Source organism: Polyodon spathula, chromosome 20 (genome assembly GCF_017654505.1).
Source record: "Polyodon spathula isolate WHYD16114869_AA chromosome 20, ASM1765450v1, whole genome shotgun sequence".
Taxonomy (NCBI): domain Eukaryota; kingdom Metazoa; phylum Chordata; class Actinopteri; order Acipenseriformes; family Polyodontidae; genus Polyodon; species Polyodon spathula.
This window is the reverse complement of record NC_054553.1, coordinates 29,241,484-29,268,912: the sequence shown is the minus strand read 5'-3', so window position 1 is coordinate 29,268,912 and position 27,429 is coordinate 29,241,484. Positions and strand designations below refer to the sequence as shown.

Genomic DNA, 27,429 nt, shown 5'->3' with positions numbered 1-27,429 from the left:
CTGTACCTTTCATTCAGGTCCTGTTTGCAGTTCAGAAGCCCAGCAGGCGAGACACTTTGTGAAACTTTGTGAAGCAGCTTGTTTTTCTTCGAGGTACGCTCCGTTCATCAGTGAAGGATGTGGTTACTTCAGCAGAGCCTGATACCCACTGCACAGGTGTGATCTCCTAACGTGGCACACAGCAGAGCGAACCGGTGGAAAAGGAGATGGACTGTGCAATAAAACCTTCAGAGTCCCAGGTAAGACCCACGCTGCTGCGATGCCCAGTTTTTGCTTTAGTGTGTATGTGAGGAGCAGCAGTATCAAAGCCATTAGTCTCTTGAGCTTTTATAAACAACTTTTAACAAACCTCTATGGTGATATATTCATTAGTGTACTGCAATGCTACAACTCCTTAATGTTATAGATAATTATATATCTTATTATTACATTGTCTGTAACACAGTATTGTTATAGCTCCTCGTTATCATTGTTAATAGTGATTGAATGTCATTATTCATAGCACATGTATGTACACCATGTGTCTTTTCTATAAGAGATTCTTAAACTAGCACAAATACAACAGTGTGCCTACCACAATTACAGTAGTGGCCAGTATGGTCTTGTTGTAAAAGGATCTGAGTGCAGACCAGCCTTCTTGGCAGGGCTTCCTAAAAGAATGGCTTGCAGTGAATTTGCACGAGCTGTACATTTCTAATGCATTTTAATAAAGTGACATTGAAGGCTTTAAAATCACACTTCTTAGTACTAGCAACACCATCGATTAAACGTTGAAACTGCTGCCTCCGGATATCCAATAGCTTCCTGTTTATTTATAGCATTCTGTTCTCTGCATATTCTGAATTAAAGTTAGAGCTTATAGGATCAGTAGCGTTGGACCATAGGGCTGTAATGATATGGCATGATATTTTAGATTGCTGTGTCAAAAAAAGCGTATGTTATATTCACATCAGACAGAGGCTGTGTCATATATACCATTCAAATGATATGCCCATGAAACTGAGGAAGTGGGGAATTCTCTCCGCCGCTGCTAAAGCTGATACACATTAAATTGAGTTGAGTTTCTGTTAATAATTGCGTGATTACACAGGGCTAACACAATCTCTCGCTGAATTCTTTCAGTCATCGCGTTGAATAAGAAGCACACGATCATTTCAAATCCTGTTCATTAAAGTGACACTGTGTCTGCTCAGGATAGCACTGCCGCAGTTTATTACTATCACGTTTAATCGTGACAGCTCTGCGTGAACTGAACTGCAGTTAATGTGAAGCCACACTGCCACTAACGGGATGTGTTTGAGACCGAGCCTCACAAGAGAGGGTCCCAAGTGAGAAGTTAGTTATTCACATGCTGCGCTTTACAAGCACATCTGAGAAAACCGACATGCATTAGTGAAACATGGAACAATGCAGATTAGACCAAGGGGTTACAGTATTTAGCTACCGCATTGCAGGCCTATAACTGTACATCACTTTGGTGACCTTCACTTCTTTTTCTTATGAATCACAGTAAAGTCTCTTGTTATCTGAGAGCCCCTTCGTCTGATCTCGGAGGTGTTTTCTGGGTATTCTTCATATTAGCCTTGCTGTTTGGGTCTGTTTTAATCACCTCCACTGCAGTGGATCTCCTGGTGCTTCTGATTCCCACCGGCCTGGGTCACGTATTGACTCTGTTTTTTGTTAAGTATAGTTTTTCTGACTTCATCTTGGTTGCAAGTGTATACCTGGAGATCATCCTGAAATCGATTTTGTTTGTTACTGACAGTGCCCTCATTCTGTAGTCTTGTATACATATTTCCGACTTTACAACTAAGTGCCTATGTATATAGATCAAGGAGTCAAATCCCACTCCCACCTGTTTCCAAGGTAACATAAGAGTGGAATAAGAAATCTAGAATCTATAAGAATATAAGCTTCAAGGAATCTTGTGGTGTCAGTTTAAATCCCAAATATGTTCTCCCTTGAAGAGCCCTGTTGTAGTCGTGTCGATCAGCTGTATGAGGTGGGGTTTTGTAATTTATTGGCAATATGTTAATACTGTAAATGCACCGGTTTTATTTATTTATGTTTATGAATCATGTACACAATTGCTCATGAAAACAAAGCTAATTAAGCTGTCATCCCTACACTGAAGCGATGTTAACCAGTTACAAGGGTAGCATAAGTTCACATTTTCACGTATTTTGCAAGCACATTTCTTCATGCACACATGTCTTTTGACGTAAGCCTCTCTCTTGCGGTAAGGTTGGTGGTTATGGCAACAGAATACTTCTGGAGTCATCAATCATGACACACTAGGCGGTCTGTGGGCCTGTAGGAACTAGCAGGTGCTCAGCCGGTGCTATCCCTTCAACACGGTACTGCAATGATTCACACTTTGCGCTGTAATCTGGGTCAGATCTTAATGTTGAGGCTTTATATCAAGTAGGCAACCGTTACAAGGAAATACAGAGTGAATAATGAGGCAATTAACACTTAGTGTTGCCTCTAATTTATTGCTTTTAAATAACCCTCTGTTCAAGGTCCCCCCCCCCAATTCATCTGTATTCTGGGATAATGACCCACACACTGAAGACACTTTGCTTAGCTTGCTCGTTGATGGTAAGATGACTGTCTTTGAACCGCAAGGTTACTTGTTTCGTGTCCAGCCCCTGCCTCTCCATCCAATTCAAAAGGGTTGATCTTGGTTCATGTTTCTGATAGTGACGTCATCATATAGGGAACGAAGTAAAGTTGCCCATTGTTACAATATTCTTTGTGCCAGAGGTGAGTCATTGTGTGAAAGGACACAAACTTTCCATTATTGCAGTCAAACAGTTAGCGGAGGACGTGTAAAAAAAAATTAAAAAGTTGTTTTTCCCTGAGATTCTAGATTGGCACTCCACCTGGACCACACTACCTCTATTGTGTTGTATGTGGACGGCTCTTTTGACAGTAGTGACCGGATTTCTGCATGCAGTGGGGTCTAAATAAAATGGAACGAGGACACGGAAACAATGCGTTTTACGGTGACTGTATTTACTGTTGATCTGGCTCGAAACACGGCTGCATGGTGTGCAGGGTGAGTCATACATGGGAGCGCAGATTTGCATCCTGGCTGTGCAAAGACGCTGGTCTTCACTGAGAATTCTGGAGGGAGAATCGCATTGGTTCTGGCACTCCCATTTTAAACTGGGGAGAAAATCAGGGATGAAATATTTGGCCACTCTAAAATAAAAAAAAATAAAAAAAAAAAAAAAAAAACAGACGTGGCATTCCTTGTTTCCTAAAAGAGCCATTGTCAAGGAGATCTTATAGAGTCATAAAAAAAAAAAAAAAAACGCCACTACTGTGTATGTGTTTTCATTAAACAGGGTTCATCTTTCAATGCGACCGATTGTTTGTGTTTTGCTTTCTGATGGCTTCTACTTGAACCTATAGATTGTCCAGCCATCTCCTCTAAATCAAAAGACATACTGCAGAGATCAATGAGCCATGCATGGCTGCAGGGATATCTGTTGGACAGCCCCAGTCTAAAAGGCATTGCTGTACTGTCACATGTTAAAGTAGCTTCTTTCTTTCTTTATATTCTGACAAGATGATCTCATTGGTATAAAGGAAGCAATTTCCAAAGTGGCTTCCTCCTTGGCCAGGTTACTTCTCCTTTAAAAAAAAAATGACTGTTTGACTGAAATGTTATTCATGCAAAATGCAGAAGTAAGAATAAACATGCTGAAAGATAGATGCCTAAATAGAAGTTTAGGTTCAAAGCAAAATACAATAACTTTGGCCAAACTTGTTTTTTTGCAACGATTTGCGGATTTGAAAATTGAGTGCAAGATAAGGTCACGTTCAGAGGTTTTTAAACCAGAGATTTGAGTAGCTTGTTTTAGCGTCATTCGAGATCCACATTTCACACTTTTGACTGAAACTGAACTTGTCTTTTTGACTTTGTGCCTAAGGTTTGGTTTAAGAAAATGTGGAAGTGTGACCGTATTTGGGGAAAATGACTCTGAAAGGAAACTTGTGTTCCAAAGACTAGTCATGATATCAGCTGTTGACACAGATCTTTGTTTGTTTTAAACAGATCCTCATCCAGCAGGACTATTCATACAATGAGTAATGTTTAATGTGTGTAGAGAGTGTTGGCCTCAATGTTGTATAGTCTAATATTGGGAGTCCATCACAGAGCTGGATCTTATACAGAAGAAGATGTTATATTATACAGGCGTTTTGTCGTAACACTGTACAAAAAGTAAACAGCAACAACATAGCTAAAAATATTGAGACAGTTATAGTAAATCTGGATATAGATATCAAAGTTGCTGAATCTCATTGTACTGCACACGGGGTAAAATGAATACAACCATGTCAGCTGATAGAATTACAGAAACTTATAGAGAGTTTTGTTCACTAAGTTGATATATTGATAGAAAAATACTTCAGACACACAACACAGACAATTGTGCAGGATGTCTGACTTAACAATGTGGTTATAATTGAAGAAAACAGGGCTTTGAAACTGGGTCTTTTAACCCTGTTCTTATCCTGCTGTGCTGCCTAGCAGGTGCATGCTGTCTAACTAATACTGAATGTCAAAGTGTTGCAGATTGCAGAAAAGCTACAAGCTCTCCAGGGTGGGGAGGACTTGCAGGATTTTGGTACAAACATAAAGAGATTGAGAAGCAGCATTAGGAAGCAAAGTTGTGTTTTTTTGGCATGTAGGAATCAAAGGTGTTAGATGACCCTTTAACACTGCACTGGGGAGACGACCCTTTAAGCTATTGCACTCCGGTTACTGTTATGAAGGTAAACAGTTTTAAATCCGGAACTGGTAACCCCTTATATTTGTGTAGTTACACTGTAATTACTGTGTGCTAGTACAGTATTACAATTACTCGTGATTAGAGAATTCATGTGACGTGCTAAGCTAGGATGGTGAAATTGATTTGGTGATCCGAGAGTAGAGCAGGGTGTCCAGGGCAAGCTTAAGGCTTTCTTACACGGCTGTTTGTGGAACAAAGGGCACTGTTGCAAAAACAACTTAATAAACAATGCAACTAGAAAGATGAGTGGTTGATGATTATGAGGTTCCAGATGTTTCACAAGAACAATCAGGTTTTTTAATCTTTAAGAAATGAAGGTGTGGGACCCTGTGGTTTTCTCAGTTTCAATATGTTTATTCAGGTTGAGTTCAGATGTTTCTTTTTTCGATAAATACAATGATGATAAGGAAGCTGGTTTGTCCAAATCGTTGTGACCTATATGAAGCAAGTTAATAAACAAACTTGTTAGCCGATACCAAGACATCCGACTTTTTGATTCTCTTAACTGTTAAATAAATATCATTTATATCATACATTTGAATAATAAAGGCATTTTTTGGTGCAGATTTACCAGGATTTGGGGCAGTGTGCACATATCATTAAAAAAAACAAAAAAAACAACAGAAAATGGTGTTTCTTTTTGCGTGCCGCTCCAAAAAAGTAACGATGTTGTGCTGTACAGTATTGGACTGTCCGGACTGTTGACAACTAAAGGAAGCTATCATAAGCAGTAACCAGAGGCAGAGGAAGACTGCGTTTGTGAGTGTGTTTCTCCCACTAGTGTCTGAAGGGCTGCTTCTCTGCGTTGTCAGAACTCTTCTCAGACTTCATATTATTTGTGGTTATTGCCAAGGTCTGACAACTTTTAGTTTTTTAGTTGGTTGCCATAGTTACCTAATTTCACAGAATCAAACATGTAGATAGCTGATAAGCTGATATATATATATATATATATATATATATATATATATATATATATATATATATATATATATATATATATATATATATATGTAAAAACAATATATATCTACATGAAAAGGAATAGCAATTCTGGCAATAGCTGTCAATAGCTGGCCAGATCTTCGTTCAATGCATCCCTATAAACAGCCCAGCAGCTACGAGCAGCCAGTATCACCTATATAAACATGTACCACTGCAAAGCTTTCTAACTTTCCCAAACCATAGGTGAAAGGGCATCATTATTCCCCCTTGTTGTGCAACAGAACATGCAGGTATGTGATGTGACTGACTAAAAACATATTTCCAGCTACCTGAACTACACTCATACAAGTCTGTATTTAATACAAAACGGATATCCTACAGGGAAGTCCTATAAGCTCTCACAGCTTCTGTATGATTATAGCTTTAACATGTCGTTCATTCATTTAGTTATTTGACCTTTGGGGATTTCCACACTGGAGTGAGTCAACATTAAGAGGGTCCTCAAGAGGCATAATACATTTTTACTTTTGTGAGACGCAATCAAATGTCATGTAGTGCACTGCTCTTCTAAGCGAACCATACTTCCTGAATTACTGATTTCAAAATGTACAGAAATTGTGGAATACTGTAGTAAATATGGCAGTACGTCTGTATTCTGCAGCTTTGCAGTATCTGCTACAATATACCAGTTTACTGCCTTCAATTCTTATACATGACAGGTTAGCGAAACAGATCTCCACATATGTAGGCGTTGCTGGAAGGGGTTTCAGTTAGGTGTGCGTTCTTTTATCTTCTACCAGTAGTCATCGAGGGTTACAAACTACAGCGTCTTTGAAATTTGAACCCCAGCCCCTTAAATTAAAGGTTTGCCACAGTGGGCAAATAGATCTAATTTTCTGGCGTAACCCCTTCGGTCATTCATTTTTTATTTCATATTTTGTGCAAACTCTATAAAATATATACAAGGACAGGAAACTTCACATGGTACATTGATGCATGCAGGGAAAAAATAATAAGGATTTCACTGATAGGCAGCTACGCTATATTTGAAGTTCAGTTACAGTAAGCAGTCAGTCAATAGATTTTAGATCACTTTGTGCTTCCCTCATATGCACCCCTGTAGCCTCCATAAGGAATCACGTTTAAGCTTGCCTGTACCCCAGTGACCCCATTAGCCTGTCCCCTGCCCCACTGTGCCCCGCAATGAATCTAACAAATAATACATTTGCTTTCTGTGGTATTTCTTACATTTCAAGAAAGATAGGTGTGTTTTCATGTTCTACAAACAGGAAACAATATATATATATATATATATATATATATATATATATATATATATATATATATATATATATATATATATATATATATATATATATATATATATATATATATATATATATAATATATATATATATCTATCCTTTGACCTTAGAATCTATGAGGAAACTGGAATCTAACTATAAACAGACAGGACTGGTGTAACTGTCGCACTTAATTCAGATTAGCTGGTCTGAGTAGAAAGTGCTGTTGTTAAATGGGGTCTTAATCAGACCCTCTGTAACTGCATGAAGCCCACTGATGCATTTAGAAAGGCATAGGGTAGCACAGCAATACAATCAATCAGGCATCTCAGAACATGCATTACTGACCAGAATAATAACACTATAGCTATAGAGTGTGATAAGAACGTGGGACTAGGGCATTGATAAGAAGCCTTAGAAGATATAGGTTTGTAACATTACGTGACAAGCTGCACACTGTTTACTCTAGGTGTGATTAATATGGTATTGTAGTTAAAATCATTCATTACACATTTCTAGATGTTTTGTACATTGATCATTAAACAAGAGCACGACCCAAGTTTTACCAGCAAAATCTACTTGCAACTGTTACATTATTGCTGCTTCCTAATGGCGGTATTGAAAGTAATCACTTGGTTGAACAGGGTTATGATCTAAATGTTTAAGGATTTTTCTAAGGATCACTTCATATTTTTAGACTACAACATATCTGGATTTATACTACAACCTATACCGGTATTGGTAAATTAGACATTGAGAAATATTTAAACATTTATAAAACTTTAACAAACTTTTCTTTTGTGCAAATTTTAACCACAATTCATAGGCGGTAGGTGTTGTTGCTTATTAGCAATTTAATAACGTGAGCGATGTATAGAGGCACATTTTGCTTGCTGTGTTATGTGTTTATGTTATCATTCTTTAATTCTTTGCTCAAGGACTACGGGTTGGGAGTCTGTTCTTATTTTTTTAACAGTTCAGTCATTGTTTGGTGATAAAACAGTGTGAACATTTTAAAACTCAATAATATAATACCCCTCATGGTATAACTGTGACAGAGTATCACAAGGGGTCTGTACAGCGCAGCATGCAGTGGAAGTCATGTGGTTGCAGGGGCTGACTTGCTGAGCTCGGCTGTAAGCTTTCCTTGCGTTTTGCTGAGGTAGATTCGCATTGGAAATGTATCAGGCTCTCTTGCAACTGTTTTCTCACATCAGGATGAAGCCTAATTCTGAAATGTTACCTCAGAGGAGATCAACAATAGGAAGAGGAAATGAAGCACGGGGTCTAAAAGCAGCCTTTCTTTCCTGATTTTGTTTTTCTGTCGCACCTTCAGGGGTCTTTGCTTTAACTGACATAATCGTCTTTAACCCTTCACGTTTATTGCGGAGCTGCTTCACAAATCCCTGGTGGAGTGCCTTCTAGAGAGACAGCTGGGATCACTAGCAGTGAATAGTAATGCGAGGTTACAATCTACACTCCAGGGAACAGGAGGAGTAACAGGGGGATTGGAGCCTCCTGCCAATGCTTCTCTTTCACTCCACCTTAACAAATATATACCTGTCTTATTAATTCTGTTCTTTGATCTCTATGTGCTGCTGATTAAGGTTGCCACACATGTGTTTTCTGTTGCGTTGTCTGAACATTGTAATTCGTTTTTTATACATTGCAGTTGTCTTTTTTTTATTGTTTTCCAGGACCCCCTTGTAAACAAGGCCTCGGTCTCAATGGGTAAATCCCCTGTTTAAATAAATATAATATGAGGATATTCATGATCCTGGCCTGCTGTTCTAAATACCACCCAGTGATTTTGTCTTACTCAAGTCGCTCGCTGTAGCTCAGTGGATAGAAAACTTAATCCCTAAGCTACCAGGGTTGAATCCTGCTCTGTTCTACTCAGTTTGAATAGCAATAAAGAAGGGGCTCCTCTCTTTGCAGAGTGGATTGGTGTGTAATTTGGATATGATCTTTTAATAGATACACATTATTATGTGGGACATCAAAGCTAGCGAACAATATTGACTTCACAAAGTGCAATTGGCAGTGATTTAGTATTATCTAGCCTGCTCCACTTGCCTGTTTCTGACCTAAAACAATAGAGTATCGCTGGAGCACCTGCTTCCTCAGTGGAAGTCCACTTATTTTGGACTGTTTTGTGGTTTTGGGAGTGTGACCAAGGTGCTGTAGAGTCATTGATACTGCAATTATGTAAATGATATAGTACAACACCAGCCTTGTACATATTCCAACACTTTATTAATGTAACATTGTAACTGACATGCCTGCTCTAGAACACTGCGTGAGCAAATACACAAGCGTGTTCACAGTCACGTTTCAAATTCACAGGAGATTTACACCAAAAGAGGTAGAACTCACTAATGTATTTCTATATATCCTGCATATTGAGTATTTTATTATGGAAGAGTGCAGATCACCTATTCTGTACAGGAAGTGGTCATTATGACCAGGTTTGACTGCAAAGAAAAGCTTCATTTAAAATAATAAACTGAATGTCCATATTGCATTTTGAACTTGCAGGGATGAACTAAGTTGTTTTCATTAGAGGGGAAAAATAATCTTTTTCACAAAGTCTGTGGAGGATATCATGGTTTTAAGAAATCGCAGAAAATAAGTGCATGTTACAAAGATTGGGTGAGTGAGGCTTCTGTTGTAGTGTTGCATTGAATATAAATTGTTCAATGTTGCATTGAATATAAATTGTTCAATGTTGCATTGAATATAAATTGTTCTCTTTTCTGTGCCACAGATAATAGGACAGCCGAGTCAAAGTGCAAATAAAACAACAGCAAAACAGGGCTCTTGTGAATCTTGAGAAAATTAGCTTTGGTTATTACAGGCTTACCTATTAACTATGTGTTTATTTTTGGCTTCTCAATAGACTATAGGCTTTATTTAGAAAGGAAGTGTGCATTTTGTACAGCTGCTGAGATGAATCAGGCATGACTTGTACATTAATGACTTGTGGGTTAAAGCTCTGTGTTCAGCTGGTTCATGATAATTGTTGTTTTCACCTGTGTCCATCACACACCTGTTTCTGCTGCCTGCGATGAAGGATTGCTATGGATCAATCATCCCTTCCCGGGAAAAGACACTGGCTGTTTTGGGGCTGTTCTGTGTTATGTGTTGCGTTATTTTATTAGTTACTTGTGTATTTTAAATGTTTAATATTCTTAATTTATTTTTAAATGTTCTCTCTGTATCCTTGCTTTTCTTTTTCTATCTTATTTTTTCCTTCTTACGAGAAACATTTTACAATTTTTAATTTAGTATTTCTATATTTTGTTTCTTTTCTGTGGATAAAAGTGCCTGCTAATGATACACAGGCTGCTTGTAGTAGTGATTCCCACAGCAACAGAACGTGGTGTAAAGTAAAGCTAGTGATTCGATGTGAATGATTACTGCCTCAAATTAGGGAAAATCAGACTGAATCGCCCACAGTATTGCTGCTTATTGAGAAATCATTCCCATAGCAGTGGACACAGAAGCTAGTCCTAGTCCTGCTGTATTGAGAGGCATCTTTTATATGTTAGAGAATACATGCAGGGGATTCTGTTCAGGAGAGTGTCGTCTTTGTAAGGTAAAAGACAGTGAGCACGCGCTATAGTTTTGAGAGGCCCTGCTTTTATTTAAAAGCGAGAACAGCTTTAAAAAAACAAATGTACAAACAAGTTTTTTTTTTTTTTTTTTAAATATAAGTTACTGTTTCACTGGAGTAAGTAGGGGATTGAGAAATGTTACCACACCGGACTTGAATGTCTAAAAATACGAGCACGAGGCACATGGTATTTGTACAGTTCTCTGGATCGTTTTAGAACCCCTTTGTAAAGTCAGACATTGTACAGGCACATATTTGACTGTCACTTTGAGCAAAGTAATAAAACATTTTTTTTTTTTTTTTTTAAATCGGAGTACTGTGATTGACTGAACATAATTCAAACCCATGCATAAAGCTTAGTACAACAATTCTTTTTTTTGGAAACTTTTCTAAGTGAAATAACCCTGTTGGAGCTTTGCGATTCCACTGAGACAACTGATTTTTCAAAGGGATCTGAAGGGACTTTGCGAGCACAGCCACAATCCTTCCTGTGTGCTGTTATTACACCTACTGTAGCACCCGTCATTGGAACTTTAAGACTGCAGCATTGAGACTGCATTTACAAAGTTCTTTAAAGGTATATCGCAATCACTTTCATGTACAGCGTGCTGTCAGTGTTTTCTTAAATTCCAAACTAGCAGTATGTCATTTTATATGATAACTTGTTAACCATAAAATATCATTTATGTTCACTTGTTATTTTGGATTTACTGATTTTCATTTTCTTGGAGTGTTGATATAGCAATAAACCCCATTATTTTACTAATGTTTATCAGTAGAACAAAGTAATGCAAATCGGCCTGTCGTTCCTTATTGCTTGGCATGCAAATCCCACACAGTATCTGATGCTTTGGTATCAGCTGGACAATCACACGCACAAAAACAAGCTCCTGTATGCTGGTGCAGCACATGCTCTGTGATCTGCTGTTTCACCGACAGCTCTGCCATCTAAACAATGTGAGGAAGTACCAATCCGTCTGCTTCTGTGAAATATTCAGCCATAAAGGATCCATGATGGCTGTTACCTTCTGAGCTCTGCGGCAGAGTGAAACGGTTAATGCTGCAAGCTTTGGAATTATCGACCCCAGAACAGGTAGGTTTGCTTGGTTTTCTTTCCCTGGGTTCTGGGTCAGTTTTCCATGTGAGCTCAGAAAAGTCCTCCAGTCGCTGGACAGACCCGGCGCATCCTGCTTTTTGTTTGACAGGATGTCCAGGAAGACATTCTTCCAGCAGTGCCTGTGTCGAGGGGGCAGCTGTGAGTTGAACTGCATTCGCCGTCTGGTAAATCAACACACGTTTACTAGCCAGGCTTCACAAAGTGTAACAGCAATAGTGTGGTTCATGTGTGGTAGAGCTACATAATGAAGCTGATAATACAGTGAGGTAGAAGCATAGTTGTCCTGTAACCTGGACTCTGTGTCTACTGGTCATTTCTCATTAAATTGACGATTTTCAATCTGCACTCTGATAAAGTACCCTTGGTGCAAGGTTTGAGCTGTATGGCATATCTAGGGTCTTTTTGCACAAACCAACAAAGCTGTATCTGAATGAAGAGGCATACGGGATAATGTGCCAGTATGTCGTTGATATTGGTAATAGTATTAAGTGTCTCACTGTAATAACACAGATTGCACAGCTGGTTGTGTCGTTACAATCTATCTAAGTGTTTCATTACCGAATGCGACGCATTGTTGTTTATGCTGCATTTAGACGCAGGCGTGTGTATTTATGGTGTAATTGCCATGTAACCCTATTCGCTTTTAGTGTAAAAGGTTTTAATAAATGTGCATGTTTCCCAATACATCCCTACTTGTCTTCTGAGGAAGTCTGGTACATAAAATATAACAACAAGTTAGTACACAGCAAGAAAATGAGGGAAGTACATGTTCCAGTTTTGTTTGTTTCACTCAGTGTCAGGAAACCTCACATGTTTGTGGTTAATGAACTTATTGCACAGTCCAGTCAGTTTCACACTTTCTATGAGCGAATAGCTCCTGCTTGGTTGACTCATGGTTAAGATCAGTTATGGTTTAAAATGAGGAAGCCAAGGGACATATTAGCATCTGAAATAGTGTTTCTTTAAATGGCTGCCCCGTTTAAAGCACTTGCAATTGCAGCTGTAATGTCACCGCTTACAGATGCCAACGTTTCATACAAATTCCCCTGGTTTTGCCTACATCAGCTGTAAAACTACTGAAATGAGTAATTTGGGTTTTCTTTCTTTTAATTTTCCCTGATGGCATAAGAACAGGCAGCATCATCTTGTTTCCTTTCAAACTACCTGCTGACAGCAGGTGTAGGCTTATGGTTTATCCACCCAAGCACCTGAGCTGAACATTATTGAGCTACATTATGCAGAAAGGATGGGTATGCTTTATATAACAAACCCTTTTTTTACTCGGCTGACAATCATTTTTTGACCATCCAAAAAAACCAAACTGGGATGGCGTTGTGCATCATTTTGACTCTCAGCAGTTAATAAAGAGTAAATCCTACTCTATTCCTTCATATTGTCCTCTCAGTAAAATCTGTTTAGAAAAGTTAGTCTTGTATGGGACAAAAAAAAACTATATAAACCAAAGTTACAAATATTTTTCTGAGTGCTGAGAACAGTAGTGTTTGCGAGAAGCAGATATTTTTTTTGTTTGTTTTTGGTTTACTCTGAGCTGTTTTTTACATGTTTGCTTGTTAGGAAGTGTTGTGGTCTGGAGGTGCTTTGTGCAAACTACAACATGATTCCAGGAGCCCTCGAGTCTGAGTGCTAGCCCAGTATCTGTGACTCACCCTGTCATCCTGGGGCAATGGCTCAGATCCACACCCGTGTAGTAACCAGGACTGATACGAGAGGGTGTCTCTCCTGTGACATATTCTTGTGTTATAAGTTGTGCTTGGTTCCAGCATTTATTGGTACTAGCAGTTAGCTGTTGGTATAAACCCTCTTTCAAATGTATAGCTAAGGGGTGGCTTTAATCAACCTGCTTCCTAATAAGCCACAGCTGGATTTCATAGGAACCTTGTACAGCACTATGGGGAATCAATCTGGACTGCAGCAGCCAACCTATCTGTGTTTGATGCAGTCCAGATGGATTCCGTGCTGCTGTAAAATGCTCTGATATTGTACACCTGCACATGTTGTTTACAAGGCAGTGTATGTCTATAGGGCAGGTTAGTGCATTCTGAGCTCAGGTTAACATGCGTTTCCCATTTCCTTGCCAGGTGATGTTTTAAGATGCAGCACACCACGTGCACCGAGGACCGGATCCATCATGCACTGGAGCGCTGCCTTCATGGGCTGGGCAGAGACCCCTCCTCCACGGACACATGGACAGGTTGGTGGGACTCTGTGTGTCAAGAGAAGGTTCATCCATGGATTTTTAAATCTAACTATAAAACACTCAATAGTGGTACATTTAGAAGTAATAAAAGAAATTCCATTTTCTCAATGCCCTGAATGTTGCAATGAGTTTACGTCACATTTTTATATCCAGGGGTGGTGTGGTCTTCACTCACAAGTGAAAAAGTGTGAAAGTCCCATTAAGAGGAACATGCATGTACTGATTTTGCCTGTATTAGACAACCTTGCATAGCTGTGACTTGGGATAAGTGTCTATAAGTACAGCTGGTCACGTAAGGGAGGGAAGACATATAGTCGTTTGTCATTAAATTCACAAAGTTTCTTTTAGAATCTCTAAATTTTTCCTTGGCTTACTTCCAACCACGACAGCACTTTTTAAGTTGTTAACAACGAAATCACTACCATATTAACAAAACCTGTTCATGGCGTTAATTTATATAACTTATTTACCACTCATCTCTTTACTCCAGTAACGTCTTTACTAGCCATTAAACAAATGGAAGCCTGTTTCAATCATATGATAATCATTTAATTAACTAAAAAAGTGACTGTTTTGTATTAAATGCAAGCCAATATTGATGTCACATAACATTTAGAAAGAGGGGAAGTGTCAGAGAGCAGGGTGCAAAAGGAAAACCTTTACAAATATAAAATAGGTAGTGTTACAGATTAGTAACAGAAAAGTTGAGTCCTTAAATGAAACTTCTGGGTTTTACGGTTTTCTTTCACAACAAAAAGAGTTTTAAAACTACATAAACAAGGAACATTAACAGATAGATAATTGCCACCATCATCAAAACATCATATTGAGGAGAAAAAAAAAAAAAACAGATAGTAGATGTGTTGTTTTAATAAAATACCAAGTAGACCTGGGTTTTTTGGTAACACCTTTGCAGAAAAGGAAGTAGTGGAATAAAACCACATGGAGGTTGGGTAGTGGAGGATGGGAGGGTTTCAGTGGGTGGTATGCTCGCTCACGCATAGCAAAACTCAATTCAGAAAAGGGCGCTATCCTGTTCCTCAATCCTGCAGATGGTTCTGCCCACTCACACAAACACGCAGCCTTGTTACCACGGTTACACCCACACAGACCTTAACCCCCTGAGGGCCGGGTGCATGCAATTGTGTGCTTCTTGATTCTTTTATATCAATGAACCCCACTGTCTCACACAGAACAACTGCACTTCACACGGCTCCAACCAGATGGAGCCCTCGGCTTCCTAATCTAGTGTAATCTAGGGTATGTAAGCTCCTATCCCCTCTACCCCCTCTTCTTTAACTGTTACTTTCACAATCAATTAGAAAAAGATATTGAATTTAAATGTGTCACTCTCTCTTTTAAATGTTGGTGAACATTTCACAGATAAGAATGATACAAACCGAATACAAACCTTTTTGACATACTATTCTTCCCACACGAATAAGTTCATGGCATTTTGCCTTGAAGATTAACGGTTTCATTCATTCAGGATTGATGCATTTCATTAGTCTACCATTTTTGGAATAAATCCAGTATTTTCATACCTATATATTGATACTTAAAATAGGGTTGATTTATAATAAATGAAGACAGTTATTTTTTTCCTACATAAGCATCAGTTTTAAATAGTGAGTCTGTGAATAACCGTTCTATTGGTTTTTGAAAAACAAGATTAGTCACATTTTCCAGCAGGATAAAAGTACTTTGTTTGATTAAAATGGTAATATGCATCCTTCTGCATTTTAATTGTATGCTTTATTTAAGGAAAATCATTCTTAAATGCATTCAGTGATACACTTGCCCACCAAACACAGGTTGGAGCCTCTGTGTGCACAGGAGTGCAAGGGAGGCTTTAGTAAAGTATGTCAGCCAGTTCCTGCAAAACAAACATGTGTTTTCTGATGCGAGAGTCTAATGTTGTTGTTGTAACCTCTGTTGAAAACATGACACTTGTGAAATAACAGGAAGGCAGTTCAGACAGTGCTCTAATAGCTACGCTAGGTGTGATACAGATTAGTGCAACTGTATTCAGGCTGTAATAACTGTATTGTTTTCAGGCTGGTTATGTTACCTGCGTCAGGCTTGTTTGCTAACAAGCTTGCATCATTAAAGATTTCGCTTCCACTAAAGCTGGACAGATCCAGTTCTATTAAAAAATCTATTTGTGTATGCTGTACCTTCCTGCTTTACTGAAACTGTAAGGCTGATGAATGACACAAAGTTAAAAACTTTTGGTTGTTGTTACCTTTTAAACATGCATTCAAAATTGTTATGTGCTTTTTAAATGTGGGGCAATTGTCATTGCAGTATGTGCTGTTGACATGTTTTGTAACGTTTGTGGCGTTCTAATCAGCAGACCATCTTGCACAATTTGGATTATAGATATGCTGATGATATCTGTGTCCTGAATGCATTTTTTAACCCTATTGAGAAACGGCTGAATATGTGTTCGGGATGCAACAAACTACACCCCTTCTTGGAATAATGGGCCAATACTTTGCACTGTGCTGTAATGAATAGGCATGGATTATTAAGGGTCAAACAAAGGGTAATACTGTAATTTTCTTTAATTGCACATCTTTGGTACTTCCCTTTTATGCCTCAATTACATTTTTTATTCACTGCATGTCCCCTAAACTTGGAAATTTAGCTGAAGTGAAAGGGCATTTTCAACACATTTTAATAGTGGAAATTCTAGGCCATGCATTCCTTTTTCACATGTTTCTGTATACTGCTTCTGCAGAATGACTGTGTGGGATACTTGTTCTTTATTTTACTGAAAAAATAAAAAAATAAACCCCAAATGGTAAACAGGGCCCGATGTTGTCTTGAGCTTTTTTTTTTTTTTTTTTTTTTTTCTCACCTCCTCTTCTTGCCTTCCAGTGGGCCTGTGTATGAACCGCTGGAGCCTGGAGGAGCTGGTGAACAGAGACCCAGGAAACTTCCTCATCCTCCTGCAGCAGATACTGAAGAGAACCAGAGAGGTAAACACAGCAGAACACATGCACTGGTCCAGCACCTGCAGTCCAGCTATATTATCCAACAGGATGCTGACCTGTTACCATGCTATAAACTGGCAGTTTCCCAAGCTGGTTTTTAGCTTTTACCATGGTATTTGCTCTGCTCTGCTCTATTCACCATTAATCCTTGTGATTCACTGTGTTTTTAAATTATACTTCAGCCAGTGTACTCCACGGTAACAGTAAATAATGTGTTATCTGGGATGTATGAAAGACTTTAAACAGTTATTATCAATAATAGCAGGCTAAGGAAACATGTATGTAACAAAAGCATTTATGTCAAACCTTGTAATGACTGTTCCCTTGGGGAGATGAGACAAGGTTTTTTTGCTCTAAAACCACAAATGCAGATGCAGATCTTTTGCACTGTGGTTAAGATGCTTGCTTGCTGGGCACGTGGTCACCTGTTCACGCCCAGCCTCCGCCCTGCTCCGATAGCACATGCTGTAGATTTTCTATGAATCGATATTTAAACTAGTGTGACCCTAGACTCACGTAGGTTAGGGATGAAGTTCACTGAAGACACTGTCACTCAGCAACCGTTTCCTGTGTATCCATACTGCTGGCATGCTGTATAGTGTTGTCCTGCAAAACCATCATCAAGTCTGTCCCGGGTATGGCTGATTTTCATGTTTTGTTTTGCTTTTTTCAAGGTGCAAGACAATTCTGAATATGTTCTCGTCACCCCTTTGGCTTTGATGTTCTTCTCTACAGTTCTGCGGGTAAGAGAAGAGAACCATTAAATACCGTGCTATCGCAGGGGCTGGTACACTACAGTAGTTTGATTGAATATTCTGCACAGTGAACAAAATGTCCAATGCTGTTGTTATTTAATAAACCTACTGTAGATTATACATCTCATGTGGCAACATTAGTTCAGTGGTGATATATGGTGTGAAATATTACCAGTTATACAGTAGCAGCACAGACAGCACTGTTATTAAGGGGGAGATGTTGTTTTGCTTTCAGACTCCCCACTTCCCACCGGACTGCACGCTGCTGAAAGAAGCCTGTGAGATATATCACAGATTCCTCACCTGGCCTGAGCCCTACTGCAGCATCTGCAGAGACCTGCTGACATTCATCCACCAGGAGCTGAAGACACCAGGTAACTAGGAAAGAAAAACAGGCTTGTGGTGACAATGCAAGGCTATCCAGCACCACCTACAGGCAGAATCTTGCAATTATTTTATTTACTATCCATTTACAAGTCGACCGTGTTTCTCAACATTATAGCACTTAACTTTATAGGGAAACAAACGTTGCTTACATTCCAGTTTGTTTAAATCAATTCATTAAGCTGTTGAATGCTGTAAAACTCAGGTTCACACACACATATATATATATATATATATATATATATATTATATATACACACACACACACACACACTTGCAGTCATTTCAAGTTGGTTGAATGCGTTGGGACATTCAGATAGTGAAAACAGGCCCTGTGGTGCAGTTTTGCTCACAAGTGGTGCACATTAAAAATGGAAGTGATTTTATGAATTAACTCAGAATTTGGAAGTAGAAGTGGTGCTCCTCACATCTGTTGAAGTATCTGTTTCACCTCTTGTGTTTTTTTTGCATTTTTATGTTTGTTTCCGCTGTTTCCATAGTAACTTATTACTAATGTCATGGTGGTTTGCTTTATTAATTCATTCATATAGCACATTGCTCCAATATATATATATATATATCTGGTGAAACTGTGTTTATCTCACTGATCTGAGAAAGTTAATTTACCTTTGAAGTTATATGAAATTACAGAACATATCTTGGAACACTTTAAAAGGTCTCTGGATGTGTAATTTTGTTTTATTATTATTTGTTTATTTAGCAGATGCCTTTATCCGAGGCTATACAGAGACTAGGGTGTGTGAACCATGCATCAGCTTAATCTCATCTCATTTGCAAAGACAGAGCACAAAGAGGTTCAGTGACTTGCTCAGGGTCACACAGTGAGCCAGTGGCTGAGCCAGGATTTGAACCGGGGACCTCCAAGTTACAGGCCCTTTTCTTTAACCACTGGACCACACAGCCTTCACAGGATTCCAGTTCAAAGCATGAACATTGAATTTTCACCTTTCATAAAACAGCAGTTAATTACAAATGATTTGGAAATATGCCACAAAGCTTCCATAAGCAAAACAATGTGAGAGACAGCAAGCTATTGATGCACACGGTACTCACAGTTCTGTCATTAGAAAGATCATTTAAACCTCTGTTTAGTTCATATGTACACCATTTTCTGTTTATTTTTTTCTTTCTTCAATAGGGATTTCCTACCAGAGGCTTGTGAGAGAAGAACAGGGGTTAACCACTGAGAATCACCCAAGCAAAACAATGTGAGTTCCTTTTTCTGAGCAGTAGTGCTTCGCAGCACTCACCGCAGACACTCTAGCCCCTTTGTCTTCTGCTATTTGTTTATTTAATTGCACTCAAAATTTTGAACTCTAGCAGGGCATGCTGCATTCATTATGCATTAGTTTGGTGCTTTATGCATTTATTGGCACGCTAATGCATTGTGGTGCAGCTCCATCCTAAAAGCAGAGAAACTAGTAAATTGCTACAAGAAGTCTTTATCACTGTCTTCCTATTCTGGCATTGAAACATCCTTCTACAGCAGATATATCTTATTGCAGTCAGGAATATGTATTATGTAGTATAATTATAAGTAGAAGACATTGAAAAACACTAACTATAAGTACAGTATACTATTCCGATTAAGCCACCCCCAGTTCTAGGTGAAAGGTGAAGAGGTTTAAGTCTAACTGCATGCACCACTTGCAGTGTCCCTTCATCTTCATGAATCGTGTCGTTTCGTTTAGCTAAAGAGTTGCAGTAGGTCTGCTTTCTTGTTCATGCAGTCATCCTTACTTCCTTCCCAGACCTGTCTGTGTTGTACACTGGGGCAGCGCACTGCCATGTGCATCGCCTTTCAATCACACCTCTCACAGGATGTCCTGAGTCTACTCTTCCTCTGTTTAGAACAGACTGAAGATTGTGATACAGCCTGCGCATTTAAACCTTTTCCACTGAAACACATATATTTATTTACTTACTCTCACTTCTCCTGCATTTGCTTTTAATCCAACGTCTATAGGACACAGTACAGTTTCAATAAACAAACGTCACAAAGGTTCCCATTGATTCAACGCGCAGTGGAAGCAGCACATTGCTTTTTAATTAAAATTCACAGCATTAAAAAAGCAAAGTCCGAAGCACACGCCACCATCTGTGCTTGAGACAACCGTCACCCTTGTACAGAAACTGTTGTCTCCTTGTACACTAGAGGTGCCCTGTAGTTGTGGTTTAATTGTGAGCAGTTGGGTGCATGTTATTGTGTTCCCTATCTCTCCTCACAGTTTGTGCTCTCCCTTCAGAACGGTCCTGTTGATGAACTCTGTTGATGTCCCCAAGGAGTACCTGACTATAGCGGATCAGCTCAGCACAGTGGAGCACTCCCAGAGGGACTCCTACATCACTCTCATCAAACACGCCTATCAGTGCACCTTCGGCACCAAATACTCCCCCAGAGACATACAGAAGACACTAGAGGTAATGTCTACTCTTTTGAACTACGCACTGCCTACCAAATGTACGACTTTGAACTAAATTTGAACCCTCCATATGGATACTGTAATCGTTAAACACGCTTTCCCATTACCCTCAAGTCAGAGAGGTGAGAAATATTGTTTATTTCAAGATGGAGTTTTTGATTTATTATTATTTGCTGTAATACATGTTTAAGCATAAATATATATTTAAATATATAAATACATTGTGGGGGGTTTGTGGGTATAAAACGGTATCCGGTAGGTGTTAGATTTTTTAACCAGTGGATTGGGATTTTTAATGATCTTTAACATCTGTCACCTGTAGTCTAAGGAATTAAAAGAACTTGTGGAGATCTTCTCAGCTAGCACAGAGATCCTGGAGACAGCATCTGCTCTGGAAGACAGTGTTAAATCCAGGGAGTTTATACAGGGGGAACTGGGGGAGCTGATGCAGAAGGCTGGAATATGTGCAGAAAATGGAAACACAGCAGCAGGTAAAACTGTTTTCTAGCGGGCAATAGTATTGCTGTACTGTATAACCACGTACAGCTTAATTCATTAATAGTGAGTCTGGATACAAAATGATGTCGCATACGTATAGTATGTTTATCTTACATGCAGTATAGTTCATGAATAAATAAAAATTACCTTTAGATGATTGTGTTGAGTTTTGAGAAATAAAAAAATGAATAAGTGCATTGGAAGTATTTTTACAAGGATAATGTTTTATTTTTAAAATGTTGTTGTGTTTGTGTCTTCTAAAGGAGAGAAATCAAGAAGTACCATACAGACTTTGCCACTGCCCATTGCCAAGTGCCACACGTACCACTGGGACAAGGATAATTTTGGTAACTTTATTACCTACCTTAAAATATTTTGTGAGCTGACATTTCTTGCATTTGGTTTTAAACAAGGTAACAAGACTTTAAACCCTCTTTTCCATCCAGATGTTTTGAACGAGATCCTCCGCAGTGAGTGTGACCTGCCCCCAACCACCCTGGCGAAGCCGGAGGAAGTAAAGCTGGATGATGAAGAGGAGGACATAGAGGATGAAGTCGAAATGAACGACCACCGAGCCTCCACCTTCTCCACCATTTCCAAAGATTCCATGTTCTCTACTTACTCCTTAGCCTCCAACTGCTCCATGCCCTCCGTGCTGTCAGTGGCCTCTGGGGTGGACAGCGACTTCTGCGAGGACATGGACGAGGACAGCAGGCAGGAGAAGCAGAGCAAAGCCAAACCGAAACTGAAGAAGAGGATTTCCATGCTGTTCAAGGCCAAGAGCAGCCAAACCCTGCGCCGAACGGAGAGCCTGGGAAACCCAGAGACCAAGAACAACTTTCCGGTCAAGTCCAGGTCTAATTCTCTGCCGCAGCACGCGTGCTTGCTGAGAGCCGAGAGGCAGTCCCTGAAGACCACCTGCTTCAGACGGAGGCCCTTCCTGAGCTGTGACGACGACAGCAAAGCCACGACGCTCAGGGTGGTCGTCTTCGGAGCCGATCAGATCTCTGGGAAAGTGGCACGGGCGTACAGTAATCTCAGGTGAGTGAAGGCAACCATGGATGGTCTGTGCTTTGACAATCTGTTCATTCTGTCATGGTAAACTTGCAGATGTTCTCATACAGTCGCCCCCTAGAAATACTGAAATCTTAGTTCCAAGCACCCTAATATGAATTTTATTATGTACGTACAGTATGAAAACAGAATACCTTCCAAACCCATTTTTTTAATATGCAATGTTACTTTTTTGTCTTAACTGTTACAAAACTTGCTTCATCTTCTGGATATGATATGACTTATACATCACTATCTTTCAATGACAGCCACAGTCATATATACACAGTTTATTTATTAAACGCTTTTTTTTTTTTAAATTATGAAACAGTTTCACAGAGATACAGTGTATCAATCCGATGCTCAATTCCTGTATTTCCATTTCTCACAGACTGCAAGAAAGCAGGTGTCCCAGACTGACGAGGTACTTCAAGTTCCAGTTCTATTTCATTCCTGTAAAGAGGAACTCCAACTGCCCTGCAGTGCCAGGTTCATTCCCTAACAGTGTGCCAGACAGCCCTATGCGACCAGCAGCACCCATGGTAAATAACCCAGGGATCAGTGGCTTTGTTACTGCAATGTTCACAACCTCAAGCCAAGATACAGGTCGTGTATGTACATGTATATGCATATGTATAAACTCAATGTGCAATGTGTCCTATTGCTGTAATACACTAAGTCACTGTGCAGGCTCACCCATTTGTTTGTGGTACTGTAGATGCTTGCTTACATACTTACCCTTAATGTCTGTACTGTGGATTTGCAGGCATTAAACCCAGCTGGTTTGGAGGACAGCACCAACGATATTGCACGCTACATTGGAATGCTAGATCCCTGGTACAATCGCAACATCCTCAGTTTACTGAGTCTGCCCGTTGGTGTTCTGTGCCAGGTGAGGCTGCATACCTGCAACCAATATAATCCTTTATTAATTCAGTCAGACAGAAAGTCTTATCTTACCACCTCAAATCATCAGCTTAACACTTACTGTGAAATTGCACCTTACTAAAATATTATTTTTGCAACATCAGCATTGGGCTTTAGTACTGTCTGTTCAGAATACAAAAAAAAAACAAAAAAAAAACCTGTAGAAATAAATGATGTCATTTTCTCACTTTTTGAGTTAGTGTTTCCTCAGCATAGACATTTTATTCCCAGGTTGTACTCTGACTTCCATGCAATTGCCCAATAAAGCTGAATCCAGTGGAAATGAGTGAAACTGGATGAGTGACTCGTAGGGTATTGCATTGAAGACGTTTCCTTAATCTGCCTGTGTGTTTCGCAGCAAGCCTCCAAGATTGAGACCGACTCCTTCAACAATTCCAAGCAGCGGCTTCCCATTTTAGCAGACATGGTGCTGTACTACTGCAGACACGCAGCTCACACTGCGCTGGTCCAGCTCTACCAGGCTGAGGTAGGTAACAAGCCACGTCAGCCTCTTCTCATTCACAGCTATCTGTGAGGGGCAGGCTGGCTGAATGGGTTGACAACAGCAAATAGATCTGGATTTCAAATCCCCTGCAAGAACTTTTTAAAATGCATAGCGCAATTACAATATCCACACAACAGGTGTCACTGTGTGCAATGCATTTCCGGTAATGATACTAATGATCTGGGTAAGCATTTTAATCTGTGCCCCCCTTCCCCCCTCCTTGTTTCCTATTGCAGTTAACCCTAGCTGGGGGTGAGAGACACACAGAGGTGTTTATCCATTCCCTGGAACTGGGGCACACAGCAGGAACACGTGCTATTAAAGCTTCAGGTGAGCAGGACTAGTTTAAGTTGTTCTGTACATATGAACCTGTTTCCAAGAATCCAATAATGGGATGTGATTCAAATTAGAGGCTGATAAGGATAGAAACTGTATAAAATGACTCACTAGGGTGTGGTCCTCGTTTTGTCTACTCAATGTAATGCTGGTTATTTATTCCAGTGCTGTATATTCTCTGCAGGGCCCGGCAGTAAGAGATTTGGCATTGATGGGGAGCGAGAAGCTGTTCCATTAACACTTGGAATTGTCTACAGCAAGGTAAGCTTAGCCTGGGGAACATTGTTTCAGAACTGGACATATGCACACGATTGATAATACTTCTTCTACTACTAATAATACTATATATTAATAATAAGAATTAACTGACCCTCTACACCAGCACCCCCTCTGTTAATCAGCCTTATTCCTTCATCTAATTCCCTTTATGTTTCCTTCTGTTGAACTGTATCAGTCACTGAATCTTCTGGCTTGAATCTTCATACTTAGCTGCACCTTGGCGGACTAAATCCTGCAGTGAATGAGTTGTACAATAACTACACTGCGTTATCTCCCCCAGGTGTCAATAAGCAGCCGGAGCCAGTGGAACAATGTAGAGAAAGTTTGTACCTCCGTAAACCTCACCAAAGCCTGCAGGAGGCCTGAGGAATTAGGTACGTACTGAATCAGGAACTTTTTTTTTTTTTTTTTTTTTTTTTTAAATACCTCTTACTCCAAGAACATCCATAAACTGCACTCATTAATCTTCACACGTTACACAAGCCTGAAATGTAGTCCGTTTGTTACATTGTTGTTTTTTTTTTTAACACAGATTCCAAAATGGAATGTCTTCAGCTGACAATGACTGAGGTACTCAAGAGGCAAAACTCGAAATCCAAGATGAGCTACAATCAGGTAAGGGCTCTCCACAGTTAAGGGGAGCTGGATTTCAGATGCGGGCAAAGTGTATCATAGATTAACTGTTAACTGCAGCCACCGTGGCTCATCGTGGCAGGACTTCGTAAATTAACATGTGGCAAATAGATTTATTAGTTTATTTTTGGGTTCGGTAAGGTCAGTGAAACTATAACACAGTACATGTCTCTAAATATTATTCAGGTTATAACCCAAACTAGCAGATTAGGTTTCTTTGCAAATACACAGTCTGTATAAATGTTCTGTACCTCTTCAGTTTAAACAGCAGATGGCACTGTTTGCAGTTACGCTAGATAGAAGTACTGTTTGGGGATCGTGCAGTTTAAGGAAGCTGGTGTTAAATAAGGCTTGAAGAAATATGTTTTTGTGGTATATACAGTATCTAGGATCCCTCATCCCTGGTCTTTTAGTGTCCATTTGTTTTCTTTAGCAAATGAACACCACTCAGGTGAAAGTGGACAAGGTTCAGGTTACAGGGAGCGATAGCACCACCTTCGCTGTGTGCTTCGACCAGGATGAAAAGAAAATCCTGCAGAGCGTTACCAGGTGGGTGTGTTACCAAGTCTCATTCGTGAATAAAAATCATATACACGTTTACCACAATGCGGGCATCTTTAATAATGGAAAATGTGACACATAATGGGTAAGATTAGCTGGGATTGCTTTATAGCTCAATGCGATCTTTTGGTGAAATGAATTGCTAAGAGTGACCACTGACCCGTTTCCCCCGGTGCTGTGCAGGTGTGAGGTGTCGGTGTGCTACAAGCCCGAGAACAGCATCCTCTGGAGGATTAGAAGGAAGCGCTCCTTCCAGGAGCAGCCTCCCCATCCTGAGTTCTGCTCCCTTCTCTGCCTCCCCATCTCCACCTTCAGTGGAACTTTACCCTGAACTGATCTGCTCCTTTCGCCTTCTCCCCATCTCCAGTGGAACTCTCCCTTGAACTGATCTGCTCCCTTCTCTTTCTCCCCATCTCCGTGGAGCTCTCTCCTGAACTGATCTGCTCCCTTCTCAACTATTTTGAAAAATTATGGAAATAGTCTATGTATTTATGGGGGAGGGGAATTTGAAAAAAAAACTATTAAAAGACATTCTATATGTCAGAGTTAAAAAAAAAAAACAACAACATAGGCAATTCCATTTGACTGTGGGCTTCCCTGGGCTGTACAGACTGTCAGCTTCAAAATGTGCAATAACTTTAAATGTTTTATGGAAAGGTTTTTATTGTTATGTTTATGTTTTTTTTCTAAAATTTAAAATGCTCAAAAGTAATTCAGGGAAACTAAATGCACCATTAATAAAGCATACACTAAGGCTGCCTATTCAAATGCATTCTGTGTTTCTGAATGCAGGCTGTGTGCATGTTACAGTAGATTAGAAAATGATTATAACTATGTTTAATGCTGTTTTTTTTTTCTATAGCAATATAATAATGTTATCTTAGATGTTATAGGCATCTGGTACACATATTTCAGCACAAGATAATTATGTAAAGGCATACATGATAAAATAGGTACCCTCTGCTTATCAATGAATATTACATCTCTGCCATTCACTTGCATTTACATTGCAAATGACGTAATCTTGCAATGACATGGTACAGTCTGGAGAACCAAACATCACAAAGTTAATTGCAGCCTGTTGCCGAGCTGAAGCGGCATGTAACTGACTTTTTAATTATATTAACAAACAGGAGAGAGCAAAGGGTTTGTCATTTAATAGTGCTTTAACTGGAGGACGCAGCTGGAGTACCTGGAGACAACAGTCTCCCTCATGTGATTGTTTTTCTTCCAGTTGGAAGACGGTTGTGTCCTCGTACACTTTATGTACCTTCTAGTTTATTATGTGACAAGTGGGATCTCGCTGTCATATTTTGTGAAAGCTGTATTGCTCAAATGTGTACTTTACCATAGACGAAATCAATACAATATCATATTTTCACACGCCAACCTACTCAAGGCAGGAACATACAGTAGATTTTAAGGAAACCAACCAACCAATACTTACATATATATATATATATATATATATATATATATATATATATATATATATATATATATATATATATATATATATTAAAGCTTTCACACATTTTTGAGCCCTATTCACAAAACTCACTTAATTTTTTTCATAGAACAGACTTTAAAACATTAAGAATGATTTCACTTTCAGGAGCGGAAGCTTTGTGAATAGGACACGAATACTGAATGGAGACAATAGCTGACCAAAAAGATTCCGCACATTTCACAAGGTTGATCTATGTGTCCTAAAACAAATGTTTACATGGTGTGGTGATTTTATTGTCAGTTTTTTTTTTTTTTTTTTTTTTTTTGTGATGTTTTATGTTTTAATGTTTGTAAAATAATGTGTATAGTTTGAAAGATTCTAATAAGGTAAACTGTTAAATCCACGTTTTATTTTGCACTAATAAAAATAAATAAAAATACAAGAATCTGAAAGCCTCTTACACGTGACTTCATTTCAACACTGAGAAAGAACTCTGTCTAGTGCTGGGCACGTTTGTAATGTTAAATTTCTTTTGGTATTACTGTCAGTGCAACACAATCCTGGCAATGAGGCCTCGTTGCACATTACCCCTATTCAGAA

General features: G+C 39.3%; 1 protein-coding gene across 2 annotated transcripts; it reads left to right on the top strand.

Annotated features, from left to right (window-relative positions):
• On the top strand, window positions 1–26,061 carry LOC121295616 (phosphoinositide 3-kinase regulatory subunit 5-like). 2 transcript variants are annotated; one of them, XM_041220494.1, is made up of 20 exons: window positions 1–239; window positions 11,610–11,763; window positions 13,887–13,999; window positions 16,889–16,989; window positions 17,679–17,747; window positions 17,995–18,133; window positions 19,303–19,372; window positions 20,411–20,585; window positions 20,910–21,078; window positions 21,349–21,432; window positions 21,532–22,126; window positions 22,530–22,680; window positions 22,905–23,030; window positions 23,424–23,552; window positions 23,807–23,900; window positions 24,091–24,167; window positions 24,466–24,559; window positions 24,718–24,800; window positions 25,252–25,367; window positions 25,563–26,061. In XM_041220494.1, the coding sequence occupies exons 3-20, from the start codon at window positions 13,900–13,902 to the stop codon at window positions 25,708–25,710; spliced, it is 2,520 nt and encodes an 839-aa protein (XP_041076428.1). In that variant the 5' UTR covers window positions 1–239; window positions 11,610–11,763; window positions 13,887–13,899; the 3' UTR covers window positions 25,711–26,061. The 2 variants fall into 2 exon arrangements, with proteins under 2 accessions (XP_041076428.1, XP_041076427.1); XM_041220493.1 differs by lacking the exon at window positions 11,610–11,763.
• Window positions 26,062–27,429: the final 1,368 nt, after the last annotated feature.